General features: G+C 43.4%; 1 protein-coding gene across 1 annotated transcript in view; it reads right to left on the reverse strand.

Moving 5' to 3' along the window:
• LOC141077578 (uncharacterized) overlaps positions 1–16,613 on the reverse strand; it is a 38,522-nt gene extending 21,909 nt beyond the window's left edge. The window contains exons 1-6 of the mRNA XM_073564567.1: positions 12,061–16,613; positions 2,050–2,200; positions 1,741–1,920; positions 1,534–1,657; positions 1,388–1,452; positions 1,099–1,189 (exon numbers count right to left, since the gene is read on the reverse strand). Coding sequence (XP_073420668.1) covers positions 1,099–1,189; positions 1,388–1,452; positions 1,534–1,657; positions 1,741–1,920; positions 2,050–2,127 — 538 coding nt within the window. The 5' untranslated portion in view covers positions 2,128–2,200; positions 12,061–16,613. The remainder of the gene's footprint in view (positions 1–1,098; positions 1,190–1,387; positions 1,453–1,533; positions 1,658–1,740; positions 1,921–2,049; positions 2,201–12,060) is intronic.
• Positions 16,614–17,238: the final 625 nt, after the last annotated feature.

A 17,238-nucleotide genomic window follows, 5' to 3' on the forward strand; every position in this document is an offset into this window, starting at 1 on the left:
TTTCACTTAATGTTTCCTCGATCAAGGATTTATATGAAGGTAATGTCCTAATGTCCTCTAAACAAATCCAATCTAATATAATGTCCCGAGGTCCCAATTTTTTCTCTACCTTTAGCTCAGATCAGCTTTCCAGTCGCAATTATGTTATATGAGTACGACCCAAATTCTCTCATCTTTCCCTTTAATAGGAATGCTTAAATCACAAGGTCCCCAGGGTCTCATTTCTGCTTTATACACGTACATGTTGTCGGTGGGAACTAACTCCGCTATAGTGTCAATTAAGGGAAGGTGGGAGGGTCTCATCCCTGATGCTCAAGGTGAGAATTGGGAGGATTCTTGAATCTTCAATTAAGGTGTCCCCATCATTTAATAATAGATTGACCCAGTTATATATAATACACCAGTCATATCTAACTCTGTCACAGCTTTTCAAAAGGGGTCGGTCCCGAACATCAGATTGTTTGAGATGTTGCTCGCCGGAAGCAAATTTTGTGCATATGATATGGGGCTGCCCCATTATCCTCTCCTACTGGAGTGAGGCAACATTGTTGTTGACATCCCTAGTACAAACCCCTGCTCCTCTTAACCCACTAGTCTGCTTATTTGGGGTTCTAGATGAGGAAATATGGGGACACTATGTTAAGATTTTCCTACGTGAGACTCTCTTTCTAGCTAGGAAGGCGTTGGCATTACGTTGGATGGGTGGTGCAAATCCCTCTCCCAAAGCATAGATCGAATTGGTAAATTCAATTATACCGTACAAGCGAACATTATATCAAAACAGGGGCTGCTTAGGGAAATTTGACAAGATTTGGGACAGGTGGAACGCTTCTCATCTTACTGTACCGGACGTGGTGGTCTGGTAGCACCGTGAATGTTATGGTTAAAATACATCAAGTCATACTCTATGGCATCATATGACTGTTAATATTGCGTAACTATACTTGGCGGCGGGACAGTTGTTAAATTAGGTGTTGTGGTGTAGAAGTATTGGGGACAGTGGCAGAATGGTGACCACTTGATAAAACCTATAAAGCAGTGACAGCCAGTGAATGAGAAGAATCTGTCACTTCTCTGAAGTTAATGGTTACTACTCACCTGGGTCTTTATCTGTAGGAATCTTCTCATTGCACCCCTCATCACTCCTCACATATGTCTCTGTAGTATTAATATGGGTCAGATCTTCACCCTGAAACAAATATTGTAAACGTCACAGACAGATGGAGAAGTCACATCTATGATCAGCTCTAATTCTGCCATCTCCACCATTCTCATTACACAAGTATAAAACATATAATACTGGTGGATAACACAAGACTGAGCACAAGACCTTCACAGCCATCTACACATCATAGGGGAGATCTCATGACACCTTCTCTCCATCTACCTGATGATCCTGTGGAAGAAGAGGACGGGGACATCTCTCTGGTGTTGTCCTCTTACTGGATAGATCTGGAGGAAACATACAGGGACTGAATTCATTCTTTACATACAGATAATTATAGGCCGTGTGTATTTAGTCCTGTCTATTACCTGGTGATGTGAGGGGCTGGGGAACCTCCATCATGACATTCTTGTACAGATCTTTGTGTCCTTCTAAGTACTCCCACTCCTCCATGGAGAAATAGACAGTGATGTCCTGACACCTTATAGGAACCTGACACATACAATGTTACCGTCATCCCCCAGATCCCTTCATAGCATTACTGTATAATCTCCCAGCATTCCCAGCAGTGTCACCTCTCCAGTCAGCAGCTCAATCATCTTGTAGGTGAGTTCTAGGATCTTCTGGTCATTGATATCCTTGTGTATCAGGGGATGAGGTGGAGGCCCCGTAATTGGGCTCAGGGGTCTTCCACATCCTTCAGACCCAGGGACCTGACAGCGCTCACTAGAGGTCTTCTTCACTACTGTGTAATCCTGGTTATGGAGAGACACATTAATAAATCTCACTACAGACATTTCCAGAGTCCTCACCTCTCCAATTCTGTCCATCTGTTATTCCCATAGATAAGAATGATGTAATGTGACGTCATCAGAATCTCTCACCTCTCCAGTAAGCCGGAAGAGGATCTCTAGGGTGAGGTGTAATATCCTCTCCGCCATCTTGTCCTTGTCCTCATCCATCCTTGATGGGGCAAATCAGGAAAATTCTCTTATAAAGAAGATCTCCACTGAAAGAATACTATACTGTAGGGACCTGAATGAGAAGAAGATGACGATGTATTATTATAAAAGGATCCAGTAATACAATTACTGGAGATAAAAAGGGGAAACATCAGGGGATGAAATATGTACAGATTTTGTACTCAAGATCTATTGTTGAAAAATCCCTTTTTCTACATCACGATGCCCATTAGATTCTGTTGTCAATACCGACTGTCTCATCCATGTGGGTTAAACATTGAAGAAAAAAAAAATAACAAAAGTTCCAGCACTTTGAGATTGATAATCTAAAAGTGATAATTAATTGTAATCATCAAAACACTTCAAAAACCCTCCGAAAAACGCTGTTGCTGTTCTTTTGCAACGTTTTTTCAATTTCTCATTGATTTCTATAGGTGAAAAAAATTCTGCAAAAACATGTGACTGTGTACCTGCCTGTATTATTGATGCCTTTCCATTACTATTCTTGGGGCTTGATGTCATCTGACACTACAAAATGCAACATGTTGCATTCGGCGCAGGTCGCCGCACTGTCAAAACGACGCGTGCGGAGGCATACATTGGCATGGCTTGCGTACCTAATGCTAAAGATAGGGTACGCAGGCTGACGGAGGCCGAGCTGAATGGAAGAGATGCGGCCGTGAGCGGAGCTTCACGGAGGAAGTCCGCATCCCTCCGCAGCCCATCCATACGCTAGTGTGAAACTAGCCTTAGACAGAGGCCCTTGCCTTATAATTGCGCCTAAGCTCAGCACACTGCACTTTACCTACAGGCTAGATTTAGCCCAGATTATTTAGACTCAGGAAGACTTTTTTCGCTTGAAATTTAAAATTCCATCTCAATGCTGCTAAGTCCCCCACTTTTTTGTGCATTGTTACCCTCTACCTCATTTAATCCCTATGTTTGAATTTTATATACCGTAACCCCTTTTAAATAAATAAAATGTTTGGATTTTATTTCTTGTCTAAGCCTACACATTTTCTCCAATGTCAGACTTTGGACATTTGTGTGGATATATACATTTTGTGAGGTTCATTATACCCCATTTTTGGGACTTATGTGAATAATTTATATGTTGCTGTTTTCTAACAGATTGTCCTCATTACTAAGGATGGACCTTAAGGCTAGGGAAACCACCTGGAGGTCCAAGGCTACCAATTTGTTCAAACAAGGGATTTCAGCTACATCACGGGATATTCCATTGGAAAACAGGGATATTTTATTGCGGTATAAAAATGCCTTGCACAGAAAAATTAAATTATGGTGGAACAAAACCACTTTAGAGAACTATACTGAACAGAACATTACACCTAGAGGCCTCAGAGTACAGGTTTATCCATCTTTTGATTGGGAAGACACAGAGTTAATACATAGATGGAAAAAAGCAGCTACCACCTGCTCCTTAGAATTTATTAAAATAATAGACAAAAATCTGATAACAATGAACTCTTTGGATAAAGAAATTGAGGAGCTTCATAAAAATTAACAAAAAATCTTTGGTTGCTGAAAAACTTGAAGAATTTCTAAAACATATTGAAAAGGATATCGAGAAGTGGGAGAATGACATTAGCCAGCTAAAGCTGAAAAAGTACATTAGAGATACTACAGATTATGAGACTGATAAAGTCTTTAGATGGCTACTCCCCCAAAAAAAGAACACACTGAGGCCTCAAAAACCAACATTCCATCAAAGACCATCATTCGTATTCAGAAAGCAGTGCCTCCTGTAGTGAGAACGAAATTATCAGTGAGTTATATGCATGCGTACCAGGACTAGCAATAAGGATAGCAGGAAATACCTAGATATTTGTAAAAAGAAAAACACCACGTAACAAGTAACAATGACCGAACCAACGTAGTTAACTTGCATGAAAATATACTGACAGAATCACAGATTAGATTACTACAAACAGAGGCGCATCGGGGGGGGGGGGGGGGGGGGGATTCAGCCGGGGCATGTGCCCCGGGCGCAGCCGGCAGGGGGGCGCAGCCGGGCCGCCTAATGCGGCGGTCCACAGTGTCTCCCCTGGCGGCAGCATTCTGCCGCCCCCCGGCCTGGGAGTCGGCGGTTCTCGCAGAGAAGCTGCTGCGTGCTGGGTCCCATGGAGCAATTGAACTGGCGTCTGTACAGGCACCAGTAGAATTGAAGCTCTGATCACCGGGTCAGAGCGACGCCAGTAGCGTGATCAGGTCATGTGATCACGCTGCTGGTGTCACTCGCCGTCGCCCAGGACACTGGTGGCAAGTGTGCTCCACTCTGGAGATGAAGAACCACTGAAGATTAAGGAGGAGGGGGATACATAAAGTGTGTGTGTGTGTGGGGGGGTTTAATGTGTGGGGGGTATTGGCGTGGGGATGGGGGGTTATTTAATGTGTGGGGGGATTTAGAGTGGGGATGGGGGGGTTATTTAATGTGTGAGGAGATTTGGAGTGGGGATGGGGATACTTAATGTGTGGGGGGATTTGGGATGGGGATAGGAGAATTTAATGTGTGTGGGGGGATTTAATGTGTGTGGGGAGATTTGAGGACACAAAATGAAGATTATGTATGAGGAAACAGTATGAGGGGTGAGTGTGGGCATGGGTGCAGACAGTATGAACGGGTAAATGTATGTGGACACATTAGGAGTAGTGACGGGAAAAATGTATGGGGAGTGAAGATGAAGGGATTTGTGACGACAGTATGGGGAGTCGGGCATGTGTGAGCAGATAGTATAGAGAGTGAGGGGGTAAATATATATGAAAAGACAGTATGGTGAACGGGGGGATGTTAGAGGAGACAGTATGAGGAGGGAGGGGAATAGTGTGAGGAGACAGTATATTGCAGATATTTTTATTTAGGAGCATTATAATGACACTTCTATCTTTAAGGGGATCGTGTGGAGATTTGCTACAGAAGACTGGAGAAGAGGGAAGTCTGCAGAGACGAGATGTGGATGAGAAAACTCATCATGGGGTCTGGACAAGAAGAAAAGAAGGAGAACGACTCCAGAGACGACGTCATCTATAAGGTACCTGGATGTAAATATTATTTGTGATACTGACTTATTCTCATGTTTTTATTTGTTAAGAACATTAAAGGGGTTGTCCAGGTTTGTGATGAGTCTGCAGTCATTCTATGTGACTGCAGACTTCTGAATTCTCACAGTGATCACTGAACGCTGTCAGGATTCTCTCACGCTGGTAATTTACATACATACGGTCAGGGGCGCACCTACCATGAGGCAAGTTGAGCACGATGCCTCAGGTGGCGGTGCGTCTTTAAGAGAGGAGGCCGCAGATTCTCCTCTCCTCAGGTTGCTCATGCAGGGCTGCTCTGTGGGCACAGGACCTGTGATGAGGTCACAGAAGGGGAGGAGTCAAGCGTCACATGATCAACGGCCTCAGTGTCTGGGACTCTGCTGTGCTGGTTGTCATGGTGCTGGATGAGGGGGAAGTTTATGTGTGGGTTCAGGAGGGGTTTACAGGGTGGATGTAGCAGAGCAGTGTGTATACAATTGTGGACGGAACGGAGCTGTGTGTACGAGGTGTGCGGAGCGGAGCAGTGTGTGCACAAGTTGTGTGGAGCAGATTCATGTGTGTACTGAGTGGAGCCGTGTGTGCGCGAGGTGTATGGAGCAGAGCCGTGTATGTATGAGGCATACAAAGCAGAACAGTGTGTGCGTATGAGGTGTGCGGAGCCGTGCGTGTACGAGGTCAGTGTATGGTGGGGAGCATTCATACCTCCCAACCATCCCAGATCCAGGGGGACAGTCCCGATTTTGAGAGTCTGCCCCACTGTCCCAGCCGGAAACTTACTTTTCCCACAGACACAGGAGTACACGGCGGAGGCCTGCGGAGCACTTTAAAACTCGCACGTGACGTCCCACCGGAAGTGACGTGCTGGAAGCTGACCGGAAATTAGGTAATTTCGGGAGGTGATTGTGACAAAACCATGGAGGCACTTCAGACCCATCACCGTGTCCTCCTCCGACAGTGTGGGCAGCGGGATCCCCTTAGACTCAGGGATGTCGGCCATGTGAGCGGATCATGATATGTCCTGCATCGGGAGGCTCAGGTGGGAATTACAATAGGAGCAGGGCTGCTTTAGTATCTTTATAGAATCTTTCTCCTCTTTCTCTCTGTTCTTTCTTTCGCTCTGTTCTTTTTCTCGCTCTCTACTTTCTTTCTCTCTCTGTTCTCTTTTTTAGCTCTGTTTCTTTCTTTTCCTCAGTACCAATCAGTGTGCCCATATTACCAGTCACTGTGCCCTCAGTACCAGTCAGTGTGATCAGCAGTGCTAAATGAGTGCAATTGGGGCGTGGATATGGGTGTGACTAGTTGAGAAATGGGTGTGGTTATGGGCGTGGACTACAATTTGCCGGGGGCCAGCATGGAACACGGGGCGGAAGAATGGAGCACGGAGGGGGCAGAATCATGGGGCAGGATGGAGACAGATGGGGCAGGATGGAGACAGATGGGGCAGGATGGATACGATGGAGACAGAAGGGGCAGAATCATGGAGCAGGACGGATGCGATGGAGACAGATGGGGGAGGACCGCACACCCATTTAAAACAGTATAAAAAAAAACAAAAAAAGACCCATCACTGCAGCAATATCATCCCTTAATTAGCATATAAACCAGGAATAGAACAATCCACAAAATAGATTATCTGTGTAGCAAGGTGGATATTAAAACTTTACCTTTATTAGGTAAAATAGTAAAAAGCCAAATTAGTCAAACAACAAAAACAAAGGGGTACCACAGTGAAGGAAGTGCCCTATAACCAATTAACAGAAAAGGGGGGTGGTTGTTAAAAAGGTACACCTGGCCTCTCAGATCCTCAATATTAAAGGGAATCTGTCACCACATTTTTGGACTATCAGCTGCTGTCACTGCCATCAGGGGCTTATCTACAGCATTCTGTAATGCTGTAGATAAGCCCCCAATGTAACCTGAAAGAGAAGAAAAACGAGTCATATTATACTCACCCAGGGGAGGTCCAGGTCGGGTCCGGAGGGTGTCGCAGTCAGGCGCCTCCCATCTTCTAGCGGTGATGTCCTCTTCATTGCTTGCCATCGTGGCTCCGGCGCAGGCGCACTGCTCTGCCCTATTGAGGGCAGAGCAGAGTACTGCAGTGCGCAGGTGGCAGACCAGATCAGAGAGGTCCAGTTCCTGCGCACTGCAGTACTTTACCTTCAACAGGGCAGATAAAGTACACCTACGCCGGAGCAACGATGAGAAGCAAAGAAGAGGACATCATCGCTAGAAGATGGGAGACGCCGACCGGGACCGCGACACCCTCCAGACCCGAACCGGATCGCCCGTGGGTGAGTATAACATAACTCGTTTTTCTTCTCTTTCAGGTTACACCGGGGGCTTATCTACAGCATTACAGAATGCTTTAGATACAGTAAGCCCCTGATGGCGGTGCCGGCAGCTGATAGTCCAAAAATGGGGTGACAGATTCCCTTTAATCTGACCTGATAGCAAAATGAGTGTAGTTGCCCATAGGATGAATAGTATATACATGATCACATTTATATGGTAAAAATAAGTGGTGCTTATAAGAAAAAGATGTTATACCCATACATGTTATTGTGACTTACTTGGACAAGTGGAGAACATATCGTATCGGCAACTATAGTCATTTTGCTATCAGGTCAGATTAATATTGAGGATCAGAGGGGCCAGTAGTACCTTTTTAACAACCCCCCCCTTTTTCTGTTCGTTGGTTATAGGGCACTTCCTTCACTGTGGTACCCCTTTGTTTTTGTTTGACTAATTTGGATTTTTACAATTTTACCTAATAAAGGTTAAGTTTTAATATCCACCTTGCTACACAGATAATCTATTCCGTGGATTGTTGTATTCCTGGTTTATATGCTAATTAAGGGATATTATTGCTGCAGTGATGTATTTATTTTATTTTTTTTGGATACTGTTTTAAATGGGTGTGCGGTCCTGTTAATGTGTAGAGCTACACTGCCGCTTTTTTTTTTTCATCTGGTGTAGTTTAGAATTTGGGATAAAATTAAATAATGTGTTCTGGAAGTGGTGCTCTAGATAACTGTTATTTCCTGCAGAGATGAGCCCTGGCTGGAAGAAGTGACGGCGGTCTGTACTAGATGAAAGATGAAAACCAAAGATGAATGACTTCACCTAGAGACGTCACTGGTCAGTAAGTATGTTACCTGTACACTGACACTATACATTGCATACTATATACAGCGGTTCGGTGTATAATGTCACAAGTGATCATTGTATTACCTATACATTATATACATAGCTCCTATGTATAATGTCACCGGAGATCACTATTACCTGTACACTGACACTACATACAGAGGTCCTGTGTATAATGTCACCGGTGGTCACTGTATTATCTGTACACTGACACTATATACAGAGCTCCTATGTATAATGTCACCAGTGATCACTGTATTACCTGTACACTGACACTATAGACAGAGATCCTGGGTATAATGTCACTCACCAGTGATCATTGTATTACCTGTACACTGACACTATATACAGAGCTCCTGTGTATAATGTCACCAGTGATCACTGTATTACCTGTACACTGACACTATATACAGAGCTCCTGTGTATGTCACTGGTGATCACTGTATTACCTGTACACTATACACTATATACAGAGCTCCTGTGTATAATGTCACCTTCTCCACCTTTTATCGGCGCCATCTTGTGACTGCAACTTCTGTCTGCGGAAAGTCAGAAGTAGCAGAAACCCTCTATCAGGCCACGTTCACATGATCAGTATTTTACTTCAGCATTTGGATGCCAAAATCAGGAGTGGAACAATCAGAGGAAAAGTATAATGTCTTCTTGGCCTTGCGCCCATAGTGTGTCTGGGATCAATGCCATGAATTCAGGTTCTACCTGATCTATGGGCGTGCCCTGCTTATTGCACTGCAAAGAGAAAAAAAACGTATAATTCTGCAGAGTGATCATAAGAAAATGGGGTCTTGAGACTGACTGTCTTGTCTTCGTGAAACAGAATATTAGCTTGAAATTTTGACAGCAGATCTGACCCTAGCAGATTGACTGGACAGGTGGATGAGACTACTAATTGGGACAACATGCTTTGTGTTGGCTGGAGACTTACATGGAGGGGTCTGGTCATTGGTGTGTACCGAGGATTTCCATCCACCCCCACACAAGGCACGATTTCATCCGTGACAGTCTAGATCTGGTAAGTCAATGTTTCTAATTACACTTCTGGCTGCACCGGTGTCCACCAGGAAAGTGAGGGGTCTGCCCTCAACCTCTAACTGGATAGTAGGCGTTGGTCCACTCGGTTGTTTTGTGGAATGCATGAGTAATGGGGTGTGTGGTGGATCCGGCTTGCCAATGTCCTATTGTGGGCGGGGTCCAGGTGGTCCCTAGGTGGGCTGCTGTCGCTGTTCTGGCCCTCTCCTGAGTGGAGCTGATCTGCAGTTCCTTTTTAGGTGTCCTACTCTCCCACAGTTGAAGCAGGCGCCCCTAGGTCTCTGTAGTCTGAGGTTGCCCTGAGATGGGTCCTGAGACAACAGAAGGGTAGTACGGGGTTTAGCTGACTGATTTAACTCTAATCCTTTTGCCACTGTATGTAGTACTTCTGATTCTAGCCTGCGGTATTCTGGCCTGGCGGTCTGCAGTTGTTTGCGTATTGGTTCTCTGAGACCCTGCACAAAGGCCTGCACCCAAATTTGGTGGTGGGCTTTGTCCACGAGGTCAAATCCTAAATCAGTAAACATTTGGTTTAACCTGTGGTAATATTTTTCCACCGATTCATTTTTCTCTTGCATTGTATCTTGTAAGGAAGTGGCTTGGTCTATTAGGCGGTCCTTGGTCCAGAGCTGGAGCTTTTCTAGGAAGTCCTCCCCAGAGGGTAGGGACTGATAATATTCAGGCATTCCACCTATGGGTCTTAGGGATGGTTCCATTACAGGCCAAAATGAATCACCTGCTTTGATCTCAGCCAATCCAACTAAATCTATCCATGACGCTGCATGGGTTTTGTGTATCTGACTCATTTTCCTATAGAAGGGCATAGGATGCCCCTCTGGATCAGGTAAGCTGTTAACTAGTGTGGCAGCTTCCTGTGGCTTCCAACTCACATATCGGGTACTACTTCTGGAAGGAACTAAAATATCATGGGTGGGAGGTATACGCCTAGTTCGGCGTGGGTAGAAACCATTCATATATTCGGAGCTGTCTGGGGGACTGTCATCCTCGTACAAAGGTAAAGACATCCTCCCTAGATTGCCTGATGCTGCTATACCACTAACTTGGGTCTGTATTCTGTGGTAAAGATGTGGTTGTGGGAAAACAGGTTTCTGGTTTTTCTTCCTTATCCTCTCCCTCAGTTTCACTCTGCTCACCATTTGTATATATGCCAGATACTACCGGAGCTAAAATGGCTGCTGGATGAGGTGTGCCCTTACATAAAATGGCTGCTGGATGACGTGTGGGTGTAACTGTGGGTGTGGCTTGCCTCAAGACGGCCTCTGTGACATGAGGTGTGCCATCTGCATTAAGGACTGGGTACAAGGAGGTGCCTCCAACTGTAGGTTTGCGTGGGCGCGGTGCCCCACAAAGGGCACATGTGTCCCTCCAATCTGGGTTCTGACTTTGACAGACTGCACATGTCCACCCCTCTGGAGAATACTGAGGTGGTTTATGCGGTGCAGCCGCCAAAGCCGGAGTCATTTTATCAAGAGGTGGCTTATATATATATTCACCAGTGGCAGAATCACATTCTTCAACCCACATTTGTCTCTTAATTTCTCTAGCGGTATGATACCACGCTTCTGCATCTCTCCATACCTTTGTGTCACGTAACAATCCTTTCTTGGTAATTAAAGTGTTTTTCCACTCTGTCTCATCAAGTCCCCCCCCCCCGGGTTGTAGACCCTATAAGCTTCAGGAGGAGCTTCGCATTTTTAACATACTGTTTGCCTTCTCTTTGTGCCACTACCTCTTGAGCAGAAAAATAATTAGTCTTAGACTCACTATGACCCATGTTTATAACTTAATTGTCAACCACTGTATTTTTAGCAAAAAAATCTCAAACTTTTAGATTGCCGTAATTATAAATGTGCTTGAAGGGTTACTGTGTATGTGTGTGTACTATAAAACAACTTATTACACTCTATATTTTATATCCTCCGGACTGAATACAGATAATGTAGCGTGATTGTTAAACACTTTGAATTCAGGAAATGCAGCTGAAGTAGCAGTCTAACCGGTATGGCAGTATATTCAACATGAGAGCTGCGGACAGGCGTGTCTCAACAATGCATCAGTACTACAAACATAAAAACTATTATGAATGTATTCCTTATCCCTTTCACTGTTCTTTTGTTACCAAGGCAACTAGGGCTGGGCTTTTTGTCACTTTAGGTATAGTAAATAGTGGTAATCACCTATAGATAGGTGGTTGATAGTTCAGCAGAGGGGGGAAAGAATAGTAATCACCTCTTTCCTTAAAAATATGTATATGCCGTGTCATTCACGTCACCGGGCACAGTTTATACTGTGGGCGTATGGCCGGACGTGAGCACCTATATTATATATATATATAACTTCTTCGACCGTCTAAGGTCGGAACCAGGGTGATAACCCAGTGTGAACAGCCCCTTTGTACTCTGCTCTGTTTTGTTTCTAGTAGCCCTAGTGCAGTATGAAATAGTTTTTATCAGATACTAGATGGGTTCTAGATACACCCTCCGAATTGGTTAGACCGGATAATACACACAGACAATTAAGGAATTATATACCTGACCGGGTCCGTAGGCTCAGGACTTTCAAACGTGGTCAGTTTAAGGGTTCAGAGAAGACAGCCAACTATCTCCTCTTAGCCGGATGTGAATACAGAAGGGTAGGTAAGATGATATATTTTCTCACCTGGTCTCGAGCTGCAGCCTCGTCCTGCTGGAAAGACGTCCGTCCTGGGGGAGATTTTGTTGCGGCTGTGATCGTCTGGTATCGTCCTGAGCCCCACTGTTTGAGCGCCAACTGTGGATTCTGTCACACTAAGGTGCGACCCGTCTTAATTGTCTGTGGCCGAATTGTAGCTTTGGCACAAGGTATACGTATACTCGAGAAAAGAATACACAAGACAAGAGGGTATCGTGTCAGTATGATTCTTCTCTGTCTTTAATCAAACGTGTACAGCTTTTATAACAGAATTTGAGCTACATCATCAGTTACATCATGGACATGTTTCCAGTTACTATTTGCTTTTCCCAGGTCGCTACACAATCATTATGTACATTTCTGGGTTACCGTTTACTGCTCCCACATTGCTAAACAATACTTATATACACAAGTATTGTTTTCTAGCTTGGCTTACCCTGGTCCACCCAGTTTATTCAATATTTGATGAAGCTTAGGTGAGTGATACCATACAGAAACAACTCTAAGAAAATATAAGAAAATCAGAAGTATCTTAAAGCAACATGATCCCAATATCCAGCAAAGCGTCCATATAGTGATACAGTTTTGATTCTTGGATATATTCATGTGCCATATATTCTTCCCTTAACAAGGTAACATCACATGCACTGGTCAGGTGATCATGACATCACCACAGGTCCTTAAAAATACACAACCACATACAGGCTTCAGGCAAAACGGGGTACAGTGAGCCCCCCTCACCATGGAGCGAGGTAAATGGGTAGCCAGTCCCTCCCATCTCTCATAGCCACCCGCAACCTGCACCCAGGTGCACTAACGACAAAATACTCCGGGTTGCATTGTAGGGAGCATCCAACCCTGTGACATATACCTCGCATTAACCATGCGACCACCAGTCACACCACAATAGAGAGATAGATGAGAGCCATGACTGGGCGGTTAATTTACAGGGCTATAGTCTGTTCAGAAATGACCGTACAAATAAGCGAGGGGGAGGCGTGTGTTTATGTGTAAAATCATCCTTAAAACCCATCCTGCGTGATAATATATGAAACTAATGAAAATGTAGAGTCCCTGTGGGTAGAGATAAGGGGAGGGGGGGAAAATAATAAATTACTGATAGGAGTTTGTTATAAGTCTCCAAAAATAATGGAAGCAAGAGAATATCCTCATAAAGCAAATAGATGAAGTTGCGACTCAAGGAGAAGTCATTATTATGGGGGACTTCAACTACCCTGAAATACATTGGGGAACAGAAACCTGCAGTTCCAGCAAAGGTAATAGGTTTTTGACAACTATGAGAGACAATTACCTTTCACAACTGGTTCAGGACCCAACAAGAGGGGGGGCACTGCTAGACCTAATATTAACCAACAGGCCAGACCGCATATCAAATGTAAGGGTTGAGGGTCACTTGGGTAATAGTGATCACAAATTAATACGTTTTCATGTATCCTTTAGTAAGATGTGTAGTAGAGGGGTTACAAGGACACTAAACTTCAGGAAGGCAAATTTCCAATGGATGAGAGATGATCTTGGTGCAATTAACTGGGACGATATCCTGAGACATAAAAATACACAAAGAAAATGGGAGACGTTTATTAGCATCCTGAATAGGACCTGTGCACAGTATATACCGTATGGGAATAAACATCAGGGCTGTGGAGTCGGAGAGTCGGAGTCGGTGCTCATTTTGGTGGAGTCGGAGTCGGTATAAAATGGACCGACTCCGACTCCTAAAATATATAATAAATTGGGTACAGTAGTTCAATGCAGGATGTGCTGAATATTTTTTCATAGGAGTTTGGGAAAGTTATGAAATGTCCTATAAATGGCTGTTATATTCCTGATCTAAGGCTACATTCACACACAGCATTTTTCCTGTGTTTTTTGAGGATACGTTTTTCAGCTGCAAAAGCTGATCATCTTTTTAAAAAAACTGCATCACCTGAAAGGTTTTTGAGCTCATAGATAATGTTTTCAATAGCAAAAGCAGATTAGAAATCTGCTCTATCCATTTATCCATATCTGTCTATCCATATCGTATCTGTACCAAAAAGAATGAAAACCGGGTAGTACACCAATATATATTCTGTTCTATCTAAATATCTTGATTATTGGATCATAAAAATGATTAAATGTCTGAGGTTCACATTGTACTACAATAAATTTTTCACTTAAATATAAGCAATATGTGTGGGAGTCGGAGTCGTGGAGTCGGAGTCGCAGGTTTGGCTTACCGACTCCACAGCCCTGATAAACATGCTAGAAATAGGAGGAAACCACTATGGCTAAATAGAGATGTAAGGGGTGCAATAAGAGATAAAAATAAAGCATTTAGAGATTTAAAGCAAGTAGGTAGTGATGAGGCATTAAATAAATACAGAAGATTAAATAAATTCTGTAAAAAGCAAATCAAAACAGCAAAGATTGAGACAGAGAGACTCATTGCCAGAGAAAGTAAAAATAATCCCAAAATATTCTTTAACTACATAAATAGTAAGAAACTAAAAAATGATAGTGTTGGCCCCCTTAAAAATAGTCTGGATGAAATGGTGGATGAGGATGAGGAAAAAGCCAATATGCTAAATGACTTTTTCAACAGTATTTATACAGGAAAATCCCATGACGGATAAGATGATCAGGGATAAAAAAAATTCTCCATTAACTGTCACCTGCTTAACCCAGCAGGAAGTACGGCGGCGTCTAAAAATCACTAAAATTGACAAATCCCCGGGCCCGGATGGGATACACAACCGAGTACTGCAGGAATTAAGTACAGTCATAGTTAGACCATTATTTTTAATCTTTAAAGATTCCATAATAACAGGGTCTGTACCACAGGACTTTTGTATGACAAATATTATGCCAATATTCAAAAAGGGGACAAAAACTGAACTTGGAAATTATAGGCCAGTAAGTTTAACCTCAACTGTGGGTAAAATCCTGGAGGGTTTTTGTAAGAGATACTATACTGGAGTATCTGGAGAAGAATAACCTCATGACCCAATATAAACATGGGTTTACGAGGGACCGTTCCTGTCAGACTAATCTGATAAGCTTTTATGAAGAGGTAAGTTCCGGACTGGAACAAGGGAATGCAGTGGACGTGGTGTACATGGACTTTTCAAAAGCTTTTGATACGGTGCCACACAAAAGGTTGATACATAAAATGAGAACAATGGGGATAGGGGAAAATATGTGTAGGTGGGTTAAGAGCTGGCACAGTGATAGGAAACAAAGGGTGGTTATTAATGGAGCACACTCAGACTGGGTCACGGTTAGCAGTGGGGTACCACAGGGGTCAGTTTTGGGCCCGCTTCATTTTAACTTATTTATTAATGACATTGTAGGGGGCATAGAGAGTAGAATTTCAATATTTGCAGAGGACACTAAACTCTGCAGGGCAATCAATACAGAGGAGGACAATTTTACATTACAGGAGGATTTATCTAAACTAGAAGCTTGGGCTGATAAATGACAAATGAGCTTTAATGGGGATAAATGTAAGGTCATGCACTTGGGTAGAACGAACAAGATGTATAATTATGTGCTTAATTGTAAAACACTGGGCAAAACAGTCACTGAAAAAGACCTGAGTGTATGGGTGGACGACAAACTCACATTTAGAGGCCAGTGTCAGGCAGCTGCTGCAAAGGCAAATAAAATAATGGGATGCATTAAAAGAGGCATAGATGCTGATGAGGAGAACATAATTTTACCTCTATATTAGTCACTAGTGCGACCACAATTAGAATACTGTGTACAGTTCTGGTCTCCGGTGTATAAGAAAGACATAGCTGAACTGGAGCGGGTGCAGAGAAGAGTGACCAAGGTTATTAGGGAACTGGGGGGTCTGCAATATCAAGACAGGTTATTACACTTGGGGTTATTTAGTTTGGAAAAACGAAGGCTTAGCGGTGATCTTATTACAATGTATAAATATATGCGGGGACAATACAGAGACCTTTCTAGTGATCTTTTTACTCTTAGACCTGTGACGGGGACAAGGGGGCATCCTCTACGTCTGGAGGAAAGAAGGTTTAAGCATACTCACAGACGCGAATTCTTTACTGTAAGAGCAGTGAGACTATGGAACTCTCTGCCATATGATGTTGTAATCAGTGATTCCCTACTAAAATTTAAGAAGGGACTGGATGCCTTTCTTGAAAAGTATAATATTACAGGGTATATACACTAGTTTCCTTAATATTGCGTTGATCCTGGGAGCTAGTCTGATTGCGGTATGTGGAGTCGGGAAGAAATTTTTTTCCCCAATGTGAAGCTTACTGTTTGCCACATGGGTTTTTTTTTTGCCTTCCTCTGGATCAACATGTTAGGGCAAGTTAGGATAGGATATGGGTTGAACTAGATGGACTTGAAGTCTCCCTTCCACCTTAATAACTATGTTACTATGTATATAAAGATAGATAAAGAGATAGATATAGAGATAAATAGATATAGTCTATATATCTTTCTATTATCCATTTTTATCTATATACAGTATATCTATCTCTAGCTATCTATATATATATATATATCTATCTCTATATCCATCTATCCATCGATAGAAATATAGTTTATATATACACTCACTGGCCACTTTATTAGGTACACCTGTCCAACTGTGTGTTAAGACTTAATTTCTAATCAGCCAATCACATGGCGGCAACTCAGTGCATTTAGGCATGTAGACATGGTCAAGACAATCTCCTGCAGTTCAAACCGAGCATCAGTATGGGGAAGAAAGGTGATTTGAGTGCCTTTGAACGTGGCATGATTGTTGGTGCCAGAAGGGCTGGTCTGAGAATTTCAGAAACTGCTGATCTACTGGGATTTTCACGCACAACCATCTCTAGGGTTTACAGAGAATGGTCCGAAAAAGAAAAAAAATCCAGTGAGCGGCAGTTCTGTGGCCAGAGGTCAGAGGAGAATGGGCAGACTGGTTCGAGCTGATAGAAAGGCAACAGTGACTCAAATTGCCACCCGTTACAACCAAGGTAGGCAGAAGAGCATCTCTGAACGCACAGTGCGTCGAACTTTGAGGCAGATGGGCTACAGCAGCAGAAGACCACACTGGGTACCACTCCTCTCAGCTAAGAACAGGAAACTGAGGCTACAATTTGCACAAGCTCATCGAAATTGGACAGTAGAAGATTGGAAAAA

Source organism: Dendrobates tinctorius, unplaced genomic scaffold, assembly GCF_039654945.1.
Source record: "Dendrobates tinctorius isolate UK_male_01 unplaced genomic scaffold, ASM3965494v1 ptg000457l, whole genome shotgun sequence".
NCBI classification, from domain to species: domain Eukaryota; kingdom Metazoa; phylum Chordata; class Amphibia; order Anura; family Dendrobatidae; genus Dendrobates; species Dendrobates tinctorius.